Source organism: Papio anubis, chromosome 4 (genome assembly GCF_008728515.1).
Source record: "Papio anubis isolate 15944 chromosome 4, Panubis1.0, whole genome shotgun sequence".
Taxonomy (NCBI): Eukaryota; Metazoa; Chordata; class Mammalia; order Primates; family Cercopithecidae; genus Papio; species Papio anubis.
In genome coordinates, this window is record NC_044979.1 from 100,810,587 (window position 1) to 100,827,940 (window position 17,354).

General features: G+C 43.1%; 1 protein-coding gene across 1 annotated transcript in view; it reads left to right on the forward strand.

Moving 5' to 3' along the window:
• MINDY4 (MINDY lysine 48 deubiquitinase 4) overlaps positions 1-17,354 on the forward strand; it is a 131,687-nt gene that overhangs the window by 58,421 nt on the left and 55,912 nt on the right. Inside the window, 2 exon segments of the mRNA XM_009203158.2 lie at positions 9,327-9,385; positions 17,222-17,328. Coding sequence (XP_009201422.2) covers positions 9,327-9,385; positions 17,222-17,328 — 166 coding nt within the window.

Genomic DNA, 17,354 nt, shown 5'->3' on the forward strand with positions numbered 1-17,354 from the left:
ATGCTATACATTGCCTTCCCCATATTACTTTAACTGCTTCCCATAAGACTTTATAAGTTGTGTTTTTAACATTAAACATTTTGAAATCTTTTCTGCCATTATTTCTTTAAAATTTTCTAATGCATGGGTTATTTTGGGGGGATGTAGAGGAGCTGTCTCTTTATTATTGAATTCTTGTTTTATTTCTTTGTAGTCAGAAACACAGTTTGGAATTTTTTGAGACATATATGTGGACTGCTGTATAGTCAATATTTATAAATTTGTGCTTGACAAGAATATATTATTTAACAGTTGAATATTTTGGATCAAACATGTTATTTTAGTGTTCAAATATTCTTTATTCTTATTAGTGTTATTTTTCTGCTTGATCTGTTAGTTGCTGGGAGATATGTGTTAAAATTTTCTATTATGCTCATGGATTGAACAGTTTCTCCTTGTAGTTCTGTCAAATTTTTGATAATATGTTTTGAAGCTGTGTTGTTAGGAGCATAGAGGTTCATGATGGCTACATTTTTCTGTTGAATTTTTCCTTTTATTATCCTCTAGTAAGTAAGTTTATCACTAATAATACTTTTTATCCCAAAGTCTGTTTTTATCTGATAGCATTTAGCTACATCATCTTTTCAATGGCTAGTATACAAGTGGTATATTTTTGCCATGCTTTCCTGTTAAGCTTTTTTATCATGTGTCTTAAAACAGCATATAGATAATTTTTAAGAGTAGTTCAATCTGTGTCTCTTTTAACTGACAAGTTTAATTTTTTTGCCTTTAGTATAATTGCTGATTTACTTGAATTTATTTGTCCTGTTATATTTCATACTTCCCTTTTGCTACACTTTTTCTTTATATCATTTCTCCTCTTTTCTTGCATTATTTTTTTAAATTAACCATTTGAAAGTGAACAATTCAGTGGCATTTAGTACATTCACAGTGTTGTATAACCACCACCTCTGTCTAGTTCTGGAACATTTTCATTTCTTCTAAGTAAAATCCCTTACGCATTAAGCACTTTTTCTCCATTCCTCCCCTAACCCCCAGTCTCTGGCAACTACCAATCTGTGATATTTCACATAAGTGGAATCATATAAGCTTTTGTGTCAGGCTTCTTTCACTTAACATAATGTTTTTGAGGTTCATCCATATTGTAGCATGTATCCATACCTCATTCCTTTTGATGGCAGAATAATATTCCATTATATGGATATATAACATTTTATTTATTTACTCATTTGTTGATTGACATTTGGGTTGTCTCCCCATTTTGGTTATTGTAAATAGTGCTGCTGTGAACGTTTATGCACATGTATTTGTTTGAGTCCCTGTTTTCAGTTCTTTGGGGGTGTATACTGAAAAACGGAATTGCAGAATAATTCTATTTTTAACTTTTCGGGGAACTCCCAGACTGTTTTTCACAGTGGCACTTACTTGTGAATTAACTGAAATGTATTTTTTTCTACTCTTTTCACATTTAGAAATTATACATTATGTTTTTATTGTTCTAGCAGTTACTTCTAAATTTGTAATCTTAATTGACTTTAATCAATCCCTCTACCCCCTCAAAAAAGTGTGAGATTTTGGGAAGCTTTAACTCTGATGATTGTTTCCCATTCCCATGCTCCTGTTTATTATGTCCGGTGTTTTAGTTTCACGTTGTTTTTAACTACTCTTAAGTTAGTTGCTATTGTTATTATTTTAATTGTTTCTATTGCCAGTTCTCATTTAGGTTTATCTAAATGCTTACTGATTTCTTTTATTCCTGATATGAGTCCTTAATCATTCATTCAGTGGAGGTCTGTGATAGTTAACTGTTTTAATCCTTGTCTGAAAATGTCTTCATTTTGTTCTTACTTTTAATGATGTTTTAGTTGGGAATTTCAAAGCTGACAGTTATTTTCTTTCAGCTTTGAAGATGTTATTTTATTGTCTTATGCCCTTGTCATTGCTATTGAAAAGTCTGCTGTAACTGTTTATAGGTAATATGCCTTTTCTCTAAGATTTTTCTCATTGTCTTTGGTATTCCGGTAGTTTTAAAATGACATGTCTAGGTGTGCATTTATTTTCACATGTCCGTTTGAATCTCATGTTTCTGTGAGGATACATGTCTGGAAAGGTCATAACAATTACCTTTTCAGGTATTTCCCTTCCTATATTCTCATTATTCTTTCCTTCTGGAGCTTCTTTTATATGTAGGTTGGACTTTAGAAGTTTTTCCTCCATGTCTCTGCTCCTTCATGCATTTTATCTCTCTACTGATTGGTGATAGTCTGAGTAATGTCATCTGATAGCTCTTAGTACTTAATGATGTCTTCCCTGTATCTAATCTACTGTTTATGTTTACCAAAAGATTTTTTCCAAACTTTAAAGATGTTCAAACCTGCAAAAAGCTTGAAAGAAGAGTACAATGAGTATCTGTAGACTTTTCACCTAAATTCAGCAATTGATACAATTTTGTCACATTTGTTCTTTCTCTTTCTTTCTCTCATCTCCTCCCCAATATATATTATATGTATTTATATATACACGTATTTTTCTGATGATTCATTTGAAAGGAAAATACAGATATCCTGGCATTTCACTTGTAAATATTTCAGCATGCATCTCCTAAGGGCAAGAACATTTTCCTCCATGACCACAATACCCACAACATTTCTTTCTTCCTTCCTTCCTGCCTGCCTTCCTTTCCTTTCCTTTCCTTTCCTTTCCTTTCCTTTCCTTTCCTTTCCTTTCCTTTCCTTTCCTTTCCTTTCCTTTCCTTTCCTTTCCTTTCCTTTCTTTCCTTTCTTTTCTCTCTCTCTCTCTCTCTCTGTCTCTCTCTCTCTCTCTCTCTCTCATCTTATCATCTTGCTGCTCTCACACCCAGACTGGAGTGCAGTGGTGTGATCTTGGCTCACTGTCACCTCCCATCTCCCAGATTCAAGGGATCCTCCCGTAGTCCTGTAGGTGGAACCACAGGCTCATACCACCAAGCCTGGCTACTTTTTGTATTTTTAGAAGAGATAGGGTTTTGCCATGTTGCCCAGGCTGATCTCAAACTCCTGGGCTCAAGTGATCCTCCTGCCTTAGCCTCCTAAAGTGTTGGGATTACAGGTATGAACCAGTGTACCTGGCCCAATAAATTTCATATTGATTCAATAACGTTATCTGACATGTAGCCCATAATCACATCTCTCTTTTAGGCTTTATTTTTTTTTTTCAATCCAGGATCCATTCAAGGTTTGCCCATTGTCTTGGTTGACGCGCCTGTCTAATATTTATTTATTTATTTATTTATTTATGTATTTCAGACAAGGTTTCACTCTTGCCTAGGCTAGAGTGCAATGGCATGATCGATCACAGTTCACTGCAGTCTTGGCTTCCCAGGCTCAAGTGGTCCTCCTACCTCAAGCCTCCCCAGCAGCTAGGACTACAGGCATGCACCACCACACTTGGCTAATTTTTTATTTTTTATTTTTGCAGAGATTGGGTATCACTATTTTGCCCAGACTGTTGTCCAACTTCTGGGCTCGAGCGGTCTGCCCACCTTGGCCTCCCAAAGTGTTGGGATTACAGGTGTTAGCCAGTGCACTGAGCCTCTAGTCTATTTTAACCTCAGTTTTAGTTTTTCATGAAGAGAATGGGCTTGTTTTCCTAAGAACACCCATATTCTAGATTTGTTGTCTTGTTTCATTATTAGGTTTATATTAAGCATTTTTTTTTTGGGAAGGACAATACAGAAGTGATGTTGTGTATTTCCTGTTACATCACATCAGGACCACATTAATGCCAGCTTGTTTTATTTTGATGATGCTAATTTGGATCACTCGGTTAAGGTGGTATATGTCACTCTCTCTATCATTGTAAAGATAACTTTCCTTTTGGCAATTAATAAGTAATCTGAAACTTTCAGACCATATGAATACCCTGTTCCTCAAAAACCTTCCATCCAGTTGTATTGGCATCTACTGATGACCCTTTCCCATATAAATGATTAAATTGGAGTGTATAAAATGATGGTTTTCTAATTTTATAATTCCTTCTACATTCATTGACAGTATTCTGTAGAGAAGAGCTTGCCCATCTTCTCTCTCTTTTCCTTGCACTCCCCGCAGCTTCTTCCTTCTTGTCCTTTATTCCTTCCTCTTTCAGTAGCAGATTCATGAGTTTTTTTTCAATATTTAATATATTATCTATCACCATTGTTATATGCCCATTATTTCATTCAGTGACTACATTTACTCTTCAGAGCTGCCCATTCTTTTTTTTTCATAATGTCTAGATCTTTTCTTATGATTTCCATTCCTGTTTTTAAAAAGTTTCTCTAATCTTTCTAATGTACAGCCTCTCTAAGATTGTTGCTCCATCTTGAGTCTTTGGGAGTCCTATTTGCTGTGTCTGTTGGCTTTCACTCATGGTACATCGTTTCTCATGTGCTTAAGAGTTTTTTATTTTGAGCATATTTTAGTAGGACTTACAAAACAAATAAAAAACCAAAAAACCTCTCTCTTCCAGGGAATCTTGTGTGAACTGGTTTGTAGAAGTGCTCTGTCAGATTATTTTACATTACTTTGGTTAGGTGTGCTGGGGTATCACTGACTTCGGAAAAATTTATGTTAATTTCTTGTATTCTAGATTCTTGTGAAGAATTCAAATGAATGGGGTCAATCTGAACTCCATTGACACTGGGTTCTGATATTTCGTCAAATATATAGCAAATGTCTTAGTCTATTTTCTGTAGCATATAACAGAATACCTGAAACTGAGCAGTTTATAAGGAAACAAAATTTGTGTCCTACAATTCTGGAGGTTGGAAAGTCTGAGGATGGGAGGTCACATCTAGTGAGGGCCTTCTTGCTGGTGGGGGCCCTCTGCAGAGTGCTGAGGTAGCTCAAGGAATCACACGATGGGGAGGCTGAGTGTGCCAATTCAGGTCTGTCTTCCTCTTCTTAGAAAGCCACCAATCCCACTCCCATAACAACTTGTTAATTTATGAACCCATGAATCCATTCATGAGAGCAAAGCACTCATGACCCAATCATCTCCTGAATGCCCCACCTCTCAATACTGCCACATTGGGGATTTAATTTCAACATGAGTTTTAGAGGGGTCAGATATTCAAACCATAGCAGGAAGTGATCAGTATCTTTATTTTCATGAGATGCCTTTCTTTTAGAACCCATAACTAATTTAGCCAAGAATCTAGTAACAAACACAGAGGAGTAAGCATCTCCTCTTCTCAGTTTTTTTTTTTTTTTTGTTATTTATTTTTATTTTTTAGAGGTAGCGGCTTGCATGATCATAGCTTATTACAACCTTAAACTCCTGGGCTCCGGCAATCCTCCCACTTCAGCCTCCCAAGTAGCTGGGACTACAGGTGCATGACACCACGCTCAACTAATTTTTTTATTTTTTGTAGAGGGTCTTGATGTGTTGCCCAGGCTGGCCTCAAGTGATCCTCCTGCCTCCGCCTCCACCTCCCAGAATGCTGGGACTATAGGCATGAGCCACCACACCTGGCTTCTTCTCTGTTATTATGTGAGAGTGACTCTTTTCACTAAGCCAAGGATTCAGTTATTCAGAGATTGAGTCCTGGTCCCTTGGAGCCCAGAACACCAGCAGTGACCTGGCTCGTGCCTCTCCCGGGGGCGGCGGGGGGGGCATGAGAAGAGCTGTGGTGGGAGGGTGGAGGCCTCAGCAGAGGGGCAAGTGGAGTTTGCCAGTTGGCCCCCATGGATTTATTAGTTGCGTACTTTGACACATGTGTCTGGGTTATCTGAACAACCACACTTTGAAGAAGTGTTTTGAATCCCTTGATTTATCTTTTTGTCATTGTTGTTCAGAATAGTTTCACTCAAAGGGAAGAACATGTTTTTAAACTGACCTTTTAAACTTTGTAAAGCTTATGCCACAAAGAGACACATGAAAGGAACAATAAGCACATTCTCTACATAGAAGCATAATTGAAGTCTCTGGTGATGAGATCTATGGGAACCCGGCACAAAGCATCTGAGCTGGGCTCTTGTAGCTGATGGATGGCCCTCTGGGTGGAAGTCCTATGACCAGAGAGAGAGGCCAAGCTGTACCCTACCCAGTGGTAACATGATTCCCACCATCTCAGCGGGTTCATGGCCACCTGCCTACCTTCAGGAGCCAAGGGAACCACTTGGGAGATTTGGCCCTTGTCCTGTAGTCTGCAGGAAGCCATGGAAGTTTCTGAGCAGGGGAAGGATGTGGAAAATCGAGGCAAGAGCAGAGTAGAGCATTTGAAACCAGCAGCCTGGGTTTGAATCCTGACTCTGGCACTTCTAAGTCATGTGACCTTGTGTAAGCCACCTGGCTTCTGTGAGAATCATCTGGCACTGAGCACCCATTTATGGAGCACTGGCTACATGCTGGACACCCGAGATCCAGAGGAGACCAAGATAATCCTGCAGTCCTTTCTTCTTCCTTGCTTGTAACTCTTACCACGTGTATTAGTTTACTATTGCTGCCATAACAAATTACCACAAACTAAGTGGCCTCAAACAACATGAATTTATTATCTCATAGTTCTGGAGGGCTGAAGTTCCACTGGGCTAGAGTCAAGGTGTTGGCAGGGCTGGTTGTTTCTTGAGGATCCAGGGGATAATTTGTTTCCTTGCCCTTTTCACCTTCTAGTACGCACCTGGATTCCTTGGCTTGTAGCTCCTTCCTGTCTGCAAAGCAGATCACTCCAATCTCTGTTTCCATGTTCACATCGCCTTCTCTTCTTCTGTGTCAAATCTCCCTTTACCTCTTTATGATAAGGATCCTTGTAATTACGTTGGTCCCATTTGGGTAATGTAGGATAATTTCCTCATCTAAAGATCCTTCGCTTATTCTCATTTGCAGAATCCCTTTTGCCATGTAAAGTAACATTCACAAGGAAGTTCCAGGGATTAGGATGTGGATATAATTGAGGGCCGTTATTCAGCCTACCACACCACGCGACATTGCATTTAATGTCTGTTCATTTTACGTATCTGTGTAATGTGTTTCTTCTGGGCAGTGAGATAGATAGGCCTGCCAGATAGCCTCACATATGCTGGGTGAATGAGTGAATAAATGAATGAATGTGTTCTTTGGAGTTGAGAAGAAGCTGATGTTCCACTTGGGCTTTAGAGGATTAGTGTAAGTTTGTTTGCCAGAGTATTCTAGATGGAATGAGCAGCTTATGAAAAGATATAGAGGCATGAGCTGAGACGTTCAGCATGGAGGAAATGCAGGTGGAATGTGATGGCCCAGAGTGAGATGAGGCTGGGCAGTAGGTGGCCGGGTCATGGAGAGCCTTGCAGGATACACTAATGGGCCTGGATTTTATTTTTATAAGGAAGCAGTAAATGTAGTTATTGCCGTTGTCTTTGGAGTTACTGCCTGGGTTTAAATTCCTGTGCTGCCGCTTACTTGCTGTGTAACCCTAGGAAAATTACTAAATGTCTTTGAGACTGAGTGAAATAAGTGCTTCATAAAGCTTTTCTGAGAAGTAGATGACTTTTGAGGCTTGCAAAGCATTTAGCACAGTGTGTGGAGCAGTCAAAGGAGCCTTTAGGAATGTATTGGTATTCTTGCTGTTATTTTAATACATGTGATTATTGTTATTATTGATGGTGATGATGGGGACTCTTAGAAGAATTTCAGCCAGGCTTCAGTGTCGTGGTCAGATTTGCTTTCTAGGAAGATGACTTTGGCAGCCATGTGAAAATGTTGGGGGCCAACAAGGGTGGGTGACACTAAGGGTCAGGAAACCAGTTAGGAGCCTATTAAAATAATCTAGGTGAGAGATGAAGAGGCAGAGAGCAGAGGTAGGGGTTCAAGAGAGATGTTATTGAATGCAGGATGTTGGAGAGATGTCTTTGCTGCTGCTGTTCCCTGCTTGAAATCATTCAAGGGGGATTTTAGAGGCTTAGTACCAATGCCTTGGTCCTTGATTTTCAGAAAGGGACACTGAAGCACAGCAAGGGGAGGATGCCTTGCCTTCATCTCCAGATGAAGCAGTGACAGATGGGATAGGCAGGGTAGAACTCAGGTCCTCAGCCCTTTGTTGCAGAGCAGGCGGAGGTGGGAGGAGTGTGGCTGGAAGAGGCTCCTGATGAAAGTGCAGTTCTTCATGGGTGGGGGTGCTCTGACACAACCTCAGTGTTGATTGCCCCTTCCACACCCCTCTAACCACCCCTCTATGCCTTAACTCCTCTTTCCAGCTCATTCTTCCACCAGTCCCCACAAGAATGCCTGTAGAATCCTGGTGGTGTTGGGCAGAGGGATTTTGTGGTTTTGAATTAAGGCAAATGACTTGACTGAGTCCAGGAGGACACATGGAGGATGAGGACTGCCTGGGAGGAGGGGTGGGGGAGTTCTATGTTCTAGCGCCAGTGAAAGAAACCCGGAGTCTGAAGAAGTGTGTACTCAGGGATTTGGTACTGCGTGTCCTCTGAGGTCTTCCATTCACGCCCCTTCATACATCTTCAGGAGGAAACCAATTCAATAGAGTACACCAGGGCAAGATTACGATTGTTACTTCAATCATATCTTACCCTGCAAGGATGTTGGAGGAAAATATATTTCAATGCCATGCTCAAAAGAGCTGTCATTTTTTAACATAGTAAATGAATTTTCAGAGAGTGAGGTAATATTGTTATTTTTAATACCTTCTGTTTAGAAATGATTTTACTTTAGTTCAGATCGATGCATGCTAGAGAACAGAAAAATCTAAAGGGAGCTTTAGAAAATGCTCCCCTAAAGGGTCCACCCTTTTAAGAAAGCTCTGTGTGTACATACCTGAATTTACAGATCAGAATCACAGGGCAATGTTTTAAGTAACAGGAAGATACAGGAGGGTTCCTTTAAACACCTTGGTGCATTTCAGAGGTTTCTTATAAATAGCTGCTGATGGCTTTACCAGAAAGCTAGGAGAGAGGAAACAAACAAACAAAAAAACATGGAGATGAGATGAACAGATTCTGGGCAATGATGACAAGAACTTGATTTGTTTGTGCGTGTGTATGTTTCCCAAAAGTATTGCAGTGAAATTGGCGAGATAGCCTATCTGCAGTGCTTGGCAAATGCCAACCTACAGAGCTGACCATCTTGTATTGGCTGGTGTATGAGTCTCTTTGTGAGAACACAGAATCGACAAGCATCATGGGGGCTATTTGGTCCCATCCCATGTGGAACCTATGGCTGAGAGAGGGGGAGTATTCAAGGCACACAGAGGCAAGGCCAAGACTAGAGAGACCTGTCTCCTGAATGCCTGTCCATCGCTCTTAACAGTCTTCTCTGCCGTTTGCATTTCTCTGTCAGTCTCCTCTGGTACATTGATATTTTCTATTTTCCAGGAAAAATCAGTTGCTGACGTCTGACAAGGAGGATGATGAGCTGGGTGCCCTGCGGCTCGGTAGGTGCAGCGAGTGCCCCTGTGCTGTGCCCATCAGGGCCCAAGGGGTCCTCATTGGCTCTGTCTGGGAGATGGGTGGTGGGGGGCCCGTTTCCTTCCTCCTGACCTCAGCAAGTGGGTCCAGTCAAGTGAGTAGAGCAGACTACTCTCTCTCTGATTGATGTCTTCTACTGCTTGCCCTTCTCTCCTGGGGACATCCTTTTAAGAAGACCAGTCAATCCTGGATCTACACTGTGGGGCCAGAGAAGCTCTTTCTGCATTTGGTATTTTTTTTTAGGGCCATTCAGTAATGGCCTTAGTAAGTTAACTAAGGTCTCCAGAAAACAGTTCTCATTCAAAGTATCAGTATAGCTCTGTCTGGGAAGGCCCATCCTTTTAAAAAGTTTATCAGTGTATTAGGGAGGCATAAGACACAAACAGTGAAGGCATTAAGTGTACAACCTTAAGTGCTGTGGTCTGCATCTTCACTTCTGTGTATATCTGTGTAACTGCTCTCTGAGATCAAGATAGAGCACGTTTCCTTCCACTCTTCAGTTTTGAAGCAAACTTTTTTCTTTCTCTTTCTGTAATTTCCTACTCTCCAAAGACTGATGTGTTTGCAGGGTTTTGCAGAAGCAGCTAGAGATTGAGGATGTTGAGACCAAGGATTGACCATGAGAGGATGAGGCTTGAGTGCTGCCAACATTTGCTTCTCTTCTGGAGCCAACAATTTACCTATTGTAACATTTGGGCAGACAAGAGCTGTTCACATGCTCTTCTTCTCCCTTTTGAACTCTCCCTTTTAAACTGAAGGAAGAAAGCAGTGCCTCTATTTAGAACTCCCTTGTGTGAGACGTGTAGTCTGACAGTTTGCTTTGATGAAGTTGAAAGAAAGGTGCAGGCCTCTGAGCTGTGGAGGCGGAGGTGGGGGTTTGTTTACTCTGCATAACTCATCCCAGAAGAGGCAGATCCTCAGAACTCCCCAGATGGGGTAGACTTCTGTGCAAGGCTGTGCAGAGTACAGCATAGAGTCAGGAAGTGCTGGCATCCAAACCCTTTTTGTGCACCACTGCACTTTAAGATTTTGCAGTGAAAGCTGCTTGTGTTTGGACACAAGCAAAGCAGTTCCTGGTCTTCAGAACCCAGAGAGCTTCTACTGGAAGGAAGGCTGTTAGCAATTCTCAGAAGCAGCTGTTTGAAGTGTGTGTGTATATGTTTTCTGGAGGGAGGCCGACTCCTCTTTGCTAATGGCTCAGCTAATGATTTAGGAAAGGAGAAGAAGGTGAAGGATAGGAGACCATGGAACCCAGTCATGGAGGGAGTTCATGAAAGAGAAGAAAGGAAGGAGAAGTCTTGTGGGGGCCAGGGTGTTGGGGGTTGAGCAGTTCAGAAACAAAAATCAAATTTGGTTGGAGGAACAGAACTCCTTCTCCACCCCAGTTCATTTTACTTTGATTCAATTCAGTAAACTCTTGTGGGGTAGGTAGGACAAAGGAAGAGAGGTATCTTCCCATAGCAACACATGAAGCAGATGCCCAGCAGTGCTTAACTGCTTTAATAAGCCAAGTTCTGTGATGGGTTTCTGTATTAGTCTGTTCTCATGCTGCTAATAAAGACATACTTGAAGCTGAGTAATTTATAAAGGAAAGAGGTTTAATTGACTCACAGTTCAGCAGGGCTGGGGAGGCCTCAGGAAACTTACAATCGTGGCAGAAGGGGAAGCAAACATGTCCTTCACATGGCGGCAGGGAGGAGAAGTCCCCAGCAAAAGGGGGAAAATCCCCTTATAAACCATCAGATCTTATGAGAACTCACTATTATGAGAATAGCATGAGGGTAACCGCTCCCATGATTCAATTGCCTCCCGTCAGGTCCCTCCCACGACATGTGGGGATGATGGGAACTACAATTCAAGATGAGACTTGGGTGGGGACACAGCCAAACCATATCAGTTCTGGAAGCTTCCATACTGTGTAGGTATTTAGTCTGGACTCTGAAGAATGGGCAAGATCTTGCCAAATAGAGATGTGGAAGGAGCCGTATAGGCAAAAGCCTAGTGTATGTGTGAGAAAGATTGGCTAGAGGTAATGGCCCTGTCAGGGAGGGTGTGGGGGTCAGTGTGAGATGAGGCTGAAGTGAAGGCTGGGCTGGGCAAGATGATTTTGAGTGCTGTGCTAAAGAGCTGTACAGCAAGTCATTGGGCAGAGATTCTGTGCTAGTGAGATATCTAGGGCTGTGCATTTGGGGGCTATATCTGGACTTAGGTGTAGAATAGACTTTAGGGATACAAGCTTAGATGTTGGGATACTGGTGAGGGGCTCTTGGCGTAGTCCAGAGAAGAGGTAATGAGACCCCTGTTACCTGGGAAATCCAATGGGTATTTCAGTACCTGCCCGAATATCACCTCTTATGGGAAGTTTCCCTGAGCATTTATGGCAGAATTAATTGCCTCCCTCTCTGCTCTGAAAACCCTTGCACTCGTCCCTTTTTCAGCACTTACTGGGTTATGTTGTAATTTTTCAGGGGGCTCAGTCTCTCCCTTGGCAGGGAGCTGCTTGAATGAAGGGGTGGGGCCTTAGTCATCTCTGACCTGTGTCCTACATCATCCCTAGTACATCATGGCTGCTCAAGAATGCTCTTGCTGAGCAAATAGAAACATAAGGACATATTCCTGTGACGGTGGAGAGAGAAAGGCAACGGGGGACAGAATATGAGACATTCTGGAGGCAGAGTGATCCAGAGGCTGGACTGGCGTGGTGGGTGAGAGAGGGTAGAGGTTTCAGCCTGGGGCTTTTGTAGAAGGGTAGAGAAGAGATGGGGTCTTTTATTGAAACTGAAGCCAGGAAGGGTTCTGAGTTTCTGGTGTTGGGGCACTTCCAGAAGATATCTTGTGGTCAGTAGGAAATTCTGCACAGGTTCCCAGAAAAAAGCTATGTGGACCATTCTCCCTATGGAATCTTCCTATGAACATCATTCCCCTTGGTGTCTTTGACTCCCTATTGAAATAAAATCCAATTACTTTATACATACATACATACATCCTACAAAAAGCACATAGAATGGTATGGGAAACAAAATCCTTTGCTTCTTTTCAGTCAGACATTTAAACCAGGACCTTAAAAATAGCATTCTCAAACCACTGACATTTACATTACAAATTGTCTGCCTGGCCAACATGTCATTCTGGAGTGTTTTGTTTTTCCCTTGCATGGTGTTCCCACCACATCTGGGCCTGAGGCCTGCTGTATGGTCCTGAACCAACTCCCTGCATTCAGGGCAGTTTCTCCCTGTAGAAGCCAAAGGAGTTTGCCTTTTCCAAGGGGCTCACTCTGGCCTATGCTCCATCAGGGTCTGCTTTTCCTGGGCCCCCAGCCTTCATTCCCAGATTTTCTTCATGGGACCCAGGCAGAGCATGTGTCAGGCCTGGCTTCCCTCCCTGACAACCTCGGATTAAATAGAAACCTCTAAATGGTCTTAAATACTATCACTTTGTGCCTCCAGGAAACAATCTGGCTCAAGGCATTGCAAGAAACCCTTCAGGGACAGTCCTCCAGTAATCTGGAATCACTCAGGTTATCCTGCCCCTTTGTTTGGGGCCTCAGATGTCTAAGGTGGAATTAATCACACATCTCTTTTCCTCCAGAGAACATTCTCAGTGTTGGTCTTTGCAAAGCCTGCCTATCAGTCTTCTTCCCTTTCTTCCTTCCTACCCTTATTTTATTTTATTTTATTTTTTTAGATGGAGTCTTACTCTGTTGCCCAAGCTGGAGTGCAGTGGTGTAATCTTACCTTACTGCACCCTCCGCCCTCTGCTTCCCAGGTTCAAGTGATTCTCCTGCCTCAGCCTCCTGAGTAGCTGGGACTACAGGCCCATGCCACCATGCCTGGCTAATTTTTGTATTTTTTGTAGAGATGGAGTTTCGCCATGTTGGCCAGGCTGCTCTTGAACTCCTGACCTCAGGTGATCCATCCATCTCAGCCTCCCAAAGTGTTGGGATTACAGGCGTGAGCCACTGCGCCTGGCCCCCTTTCCCTCCTTTTACATTTCCCATTTTCCTTCCCTTTCTCCCTCCTAACTTTCTTTCCTTATTTATCTTTAGCCCTACCCCTTATACTCTTATTACTTTCCTTTCCCATATGCAACCATTCTCTTATGCTTAATCTGTATCTTTTTCGTGTGTATGTTCTTGCAAAATCTATAATGTTTTGTGTGCATCATTTTTACTTGACATAGATAGCATTGTGTTATATATCTCATTTGGTTTCTTACTTTCTCTACCCACGACCATGTTTTTAAGTCCCATTCTTGTTGCTGGGTAGACATCTGGTCTTTGTTTTAGGTTATTTATGTAAGGCCATGGTCATAGGGTAGCTTTTCAGAGACCCTAACTAAGAAGCTGTATTAGTCCATTTTCATGCTGCTGATAAAAACATATCTGAGACTGGGCAATTTACGAAGGAAAGAAGTTTAATAGAGAACTCAGAGTTCCACATTGCTGGGGAAGCCACACAATCATGGTGGAAGGCAAGGAGGAGCAAGTCACATCTTGCGTGGATGGTGGCAGGCAAAGAGAGAGCCTGTGTAGGCAAGCTCCTGTTTTTAAAAGCCATCAGATGTCATGAGACTTATTCACTATCAGGAGACGAGCACAGGAAAGACCCACCTCCATGATTCAATTATCTCCCACAGTGTCCCTCCCACAACACGTGGGAATTATGGGAGCTACAAGATGAGATTTGAATGGGGATACAGAGCCAAGCCATATCATTCTGCCCCTGGCCCCTCCAAAATCTCATGTCTTCACATTTCAAAATGAACCATGCCTTCCCAACGATCCCCCAAAGTCTTAACTCATTTCAGCATTAACTTAAAAGTCCACAGTTTAAAGTCTCATCTGAGACAAGGCAAGTCCCTTCCACCTATGAGCCAGTAAAATCAAAAGCAAGTTAGTTACCTCCTAGATAGAGTGGGGGTACAGGCACTGGGTATATGCAGGTGTTCCAAATGGGAGAAATTGGCCAAAACAAATGGGCCACAGGCCCTATGCAAGTCCAAAATCCAGCAGGGCCATCAAATCTTAAAGCTCCAAAGTGATCTCCTTTGACTCCATGTCTCACATCTAGGTCATGCTGATGCAAGAGTTGGGTTCCCATGGTCTTGGACAGCTCTGCCCCTGTCACTTTTCAGGGTACAGCCTCCCTCCCAGTTGTTTTCATGGGCTAGTGTTGAGTGTCTGTGGCTTTTCCAGGCACATGGTGCAAGCTGTTGGTGAATCTACCATTCTGGGGTTTGGAGGGCAGTAGCCCTCTTCTCACAGCTCCACTAGGTGGTGCCCTGTAGGGATTCTTTGCGGGGCCTCCACCCCCATATTTCCTTTCTGCACTGCCCTAGCAGAGGTTCTCCATGAGGGCCCCACCCCTGTAGCAAACTTCTGCCTGGACATCCAGGTGTTTCCATACATCCTCTGAAATCTAGGCAGAGGTTCCCAAACCTCAACTCTTGACTTCTGTGCACCTGCAGGCTCAACACCACATGGTAGCTGCCAAAGGTTGGGCCTTGCACCCTTTGAAGCCACAGCCTGAGCTGTACATTGGCCCCTTTTAGTTATCACTAGAGTGGCTGGGACATAGGGCACAAAGTCCTTAGGCTGTACAAAGCACAGGGACCCTGGGCCCAGTCCATGAAGCCATTTTTTCCTCCTAGGCCTCTGGATCTGTGATGGGAGGGCCTGCCATGAAGACCTCTGACATGCCCTGGAGACATCTTCCCCATTGTCTTGGGGATTAACATTTGGCTTCTGGCTACTTATGCAAATTTCTGCAGCCAGCTTGAATTTCTCCTCAGAAAATGGGATTTTCTTTTCTATTAAATTTCTTTTCTGTTGCAAGTTTTCCAAGCTTTTATGCTCTGCTTCCCTTATAAAACTGAATGCCTTTAACAGCACCCAAGTCACCTCTTGAATGCTTTGCTGCTTAGAAATTTCTTCCACCAGATACCCTAAATCATCTCTCTGAAGTTTAAAGTTCCGCAAATCTCTAGGGCAGAGGCAAAATGCTGCCAATATCTTTGCCAGAACATAACATCAGTCACCTTTGCTCCAATTCCCAACAAGTTCCTTATCTCCATCTGAGACCTTATTGTTCATACTACTATCAGCATTTTTGTCAAAGCCATTCAACATGTCTCTAGGAAGTTCCAAACTTTCCCACGTTTTCCTTTCTTCTTCTGAGCCCTCCAACTGTTACTCAGTTTCAAAGTCACTTCCACATTTCTGGGTATCTTTTCAGCAGCGACCCCCTTTACTGGTACCAATTTACTGTATTAGTCTGTTTTCATGCTGCTGATAAAGATATTCCTGAGACTCGGCAATTTACAAAAGAAAGAAGTTTATTGGACTTACAGTTTCGCGTGGCTGGGGAGGCCTCACAATCATGGCAGAAGGCAGGGAGGAGCAAGTCACAGCTTATGTGGATGGCGGCAGGCAAAGAGAGAGCTTGTGCAGGCAAACTCCTGTTTTTTAAAGCCATCAGATGTCATGAGACTTATTCACTGTCACGAGAACAGCGCAGGAAAGACCCACTCCCATGATTCAGTTATCTCCCACTGGGTCTCTCCCATAACACATGGGAATTATGGGAGTTACAAGGTGAAATTTGGTTGGGGACACAGAGCCAAACCATATCAGAAGCATTCTCATCTAAATTCAGATTCATATTTAAATTCCAGACTTTTTTTCCCAGCCCAACAGTAGAATCTATCAGCTTGTTCAGTGACCTGAGTCTCTAGGAGTTCTCCTTGTGCTGTGGCTGGTTCTCCCTGGGGAGGAGGGAGGCTGCAGCATAAGATATAAGCTGTGTGTCCTGGGAGTGGTGGCCTTTGATACCACCCCCGCCCACACAGGCCCCCTTTGGCAGGCCCCTCTAGGGAGCTGGGTTCACAGAGCCAAGCCCTCAGCTACCCTCTGGAGTTCACTCAGCTCAGCCTTGCCAGCACCGTTGCCTTGGCATTGTTTCGCCCTGGGTCCTTTGTCACTGTGTTCTGGTGAATGCAGTGGCAGCAGGTGTAATGACAAGGGGACCTTAGCTAACTGGGAAGTCACAACTGGTGCTACCAGAGACCCAGGTGGGACCCTCTCCAGGCCTCAATTGCCCCACTATGAGATGACAATATCTGGAATATGGCTTAATGTCCTCCCTGCTGGAGGTCCAGGGCAGTGGGATGGCAGAGTGACTAGGAGTCACTCTCTCTGCCACTCTCCATTTGATTGACTTGGGGCCAGTTACTTAACTCCTCTAAGCCTAATTACTTTCTCATAAGGCTGTTGTGGAGGAAGGTGATCAAATTCAAGCAGTCAATAAATGCAAGTTACAATAGTGATCATCTGCAATAGTTATTTTATCAGCAATGGTTCCATTTTCTTTCCTAGTCCTGTCCTCTTCACCTTTGTCCTCAGGGGAATGATCTTTCGAGTCATGCCCACCTTCTTTAAGAAATATGTCTGAGCTAGGCTTTCCTGGTCCTGGTTCCATGGCTTAGGCCCCGGGCACTTGTTTCACTGTATGTCCATGTGTGGAACTTTCTAGTGGACCAGTAGCTAAGTCTCACTTGGCAACATACTCGTGGTATGAACAGAACAGGGTTGTGACAAGGAGCATGGACTCTCTTGATCTGGTTGCTTCCCTTCCACTGAGAGTCTGGGAACCCCAAAACAGAGCTGAGGTGAATGAACTGGGGAGGAACTCTCCTTTCACTCAAACCTTCTGCAAACTTAGCAATGTCTGTGGTGTTCTGTGACTTCATGTTCTGTTCTCTGTGAGTCATAACAAGCGGCTCACATGGCCATGGTTTTCTTTCAGAGGATGTGGAGGATGAGTTGATAAGGGAAGAGGTCATTCTGTCCCCAGTCCCATCAGTGCTTAAGCTGCAGACAGCATCAAAGCCAATCGACCTCTCAGTAGCAAAGGTAAGTGTAATGAGACTCCCGGGTTA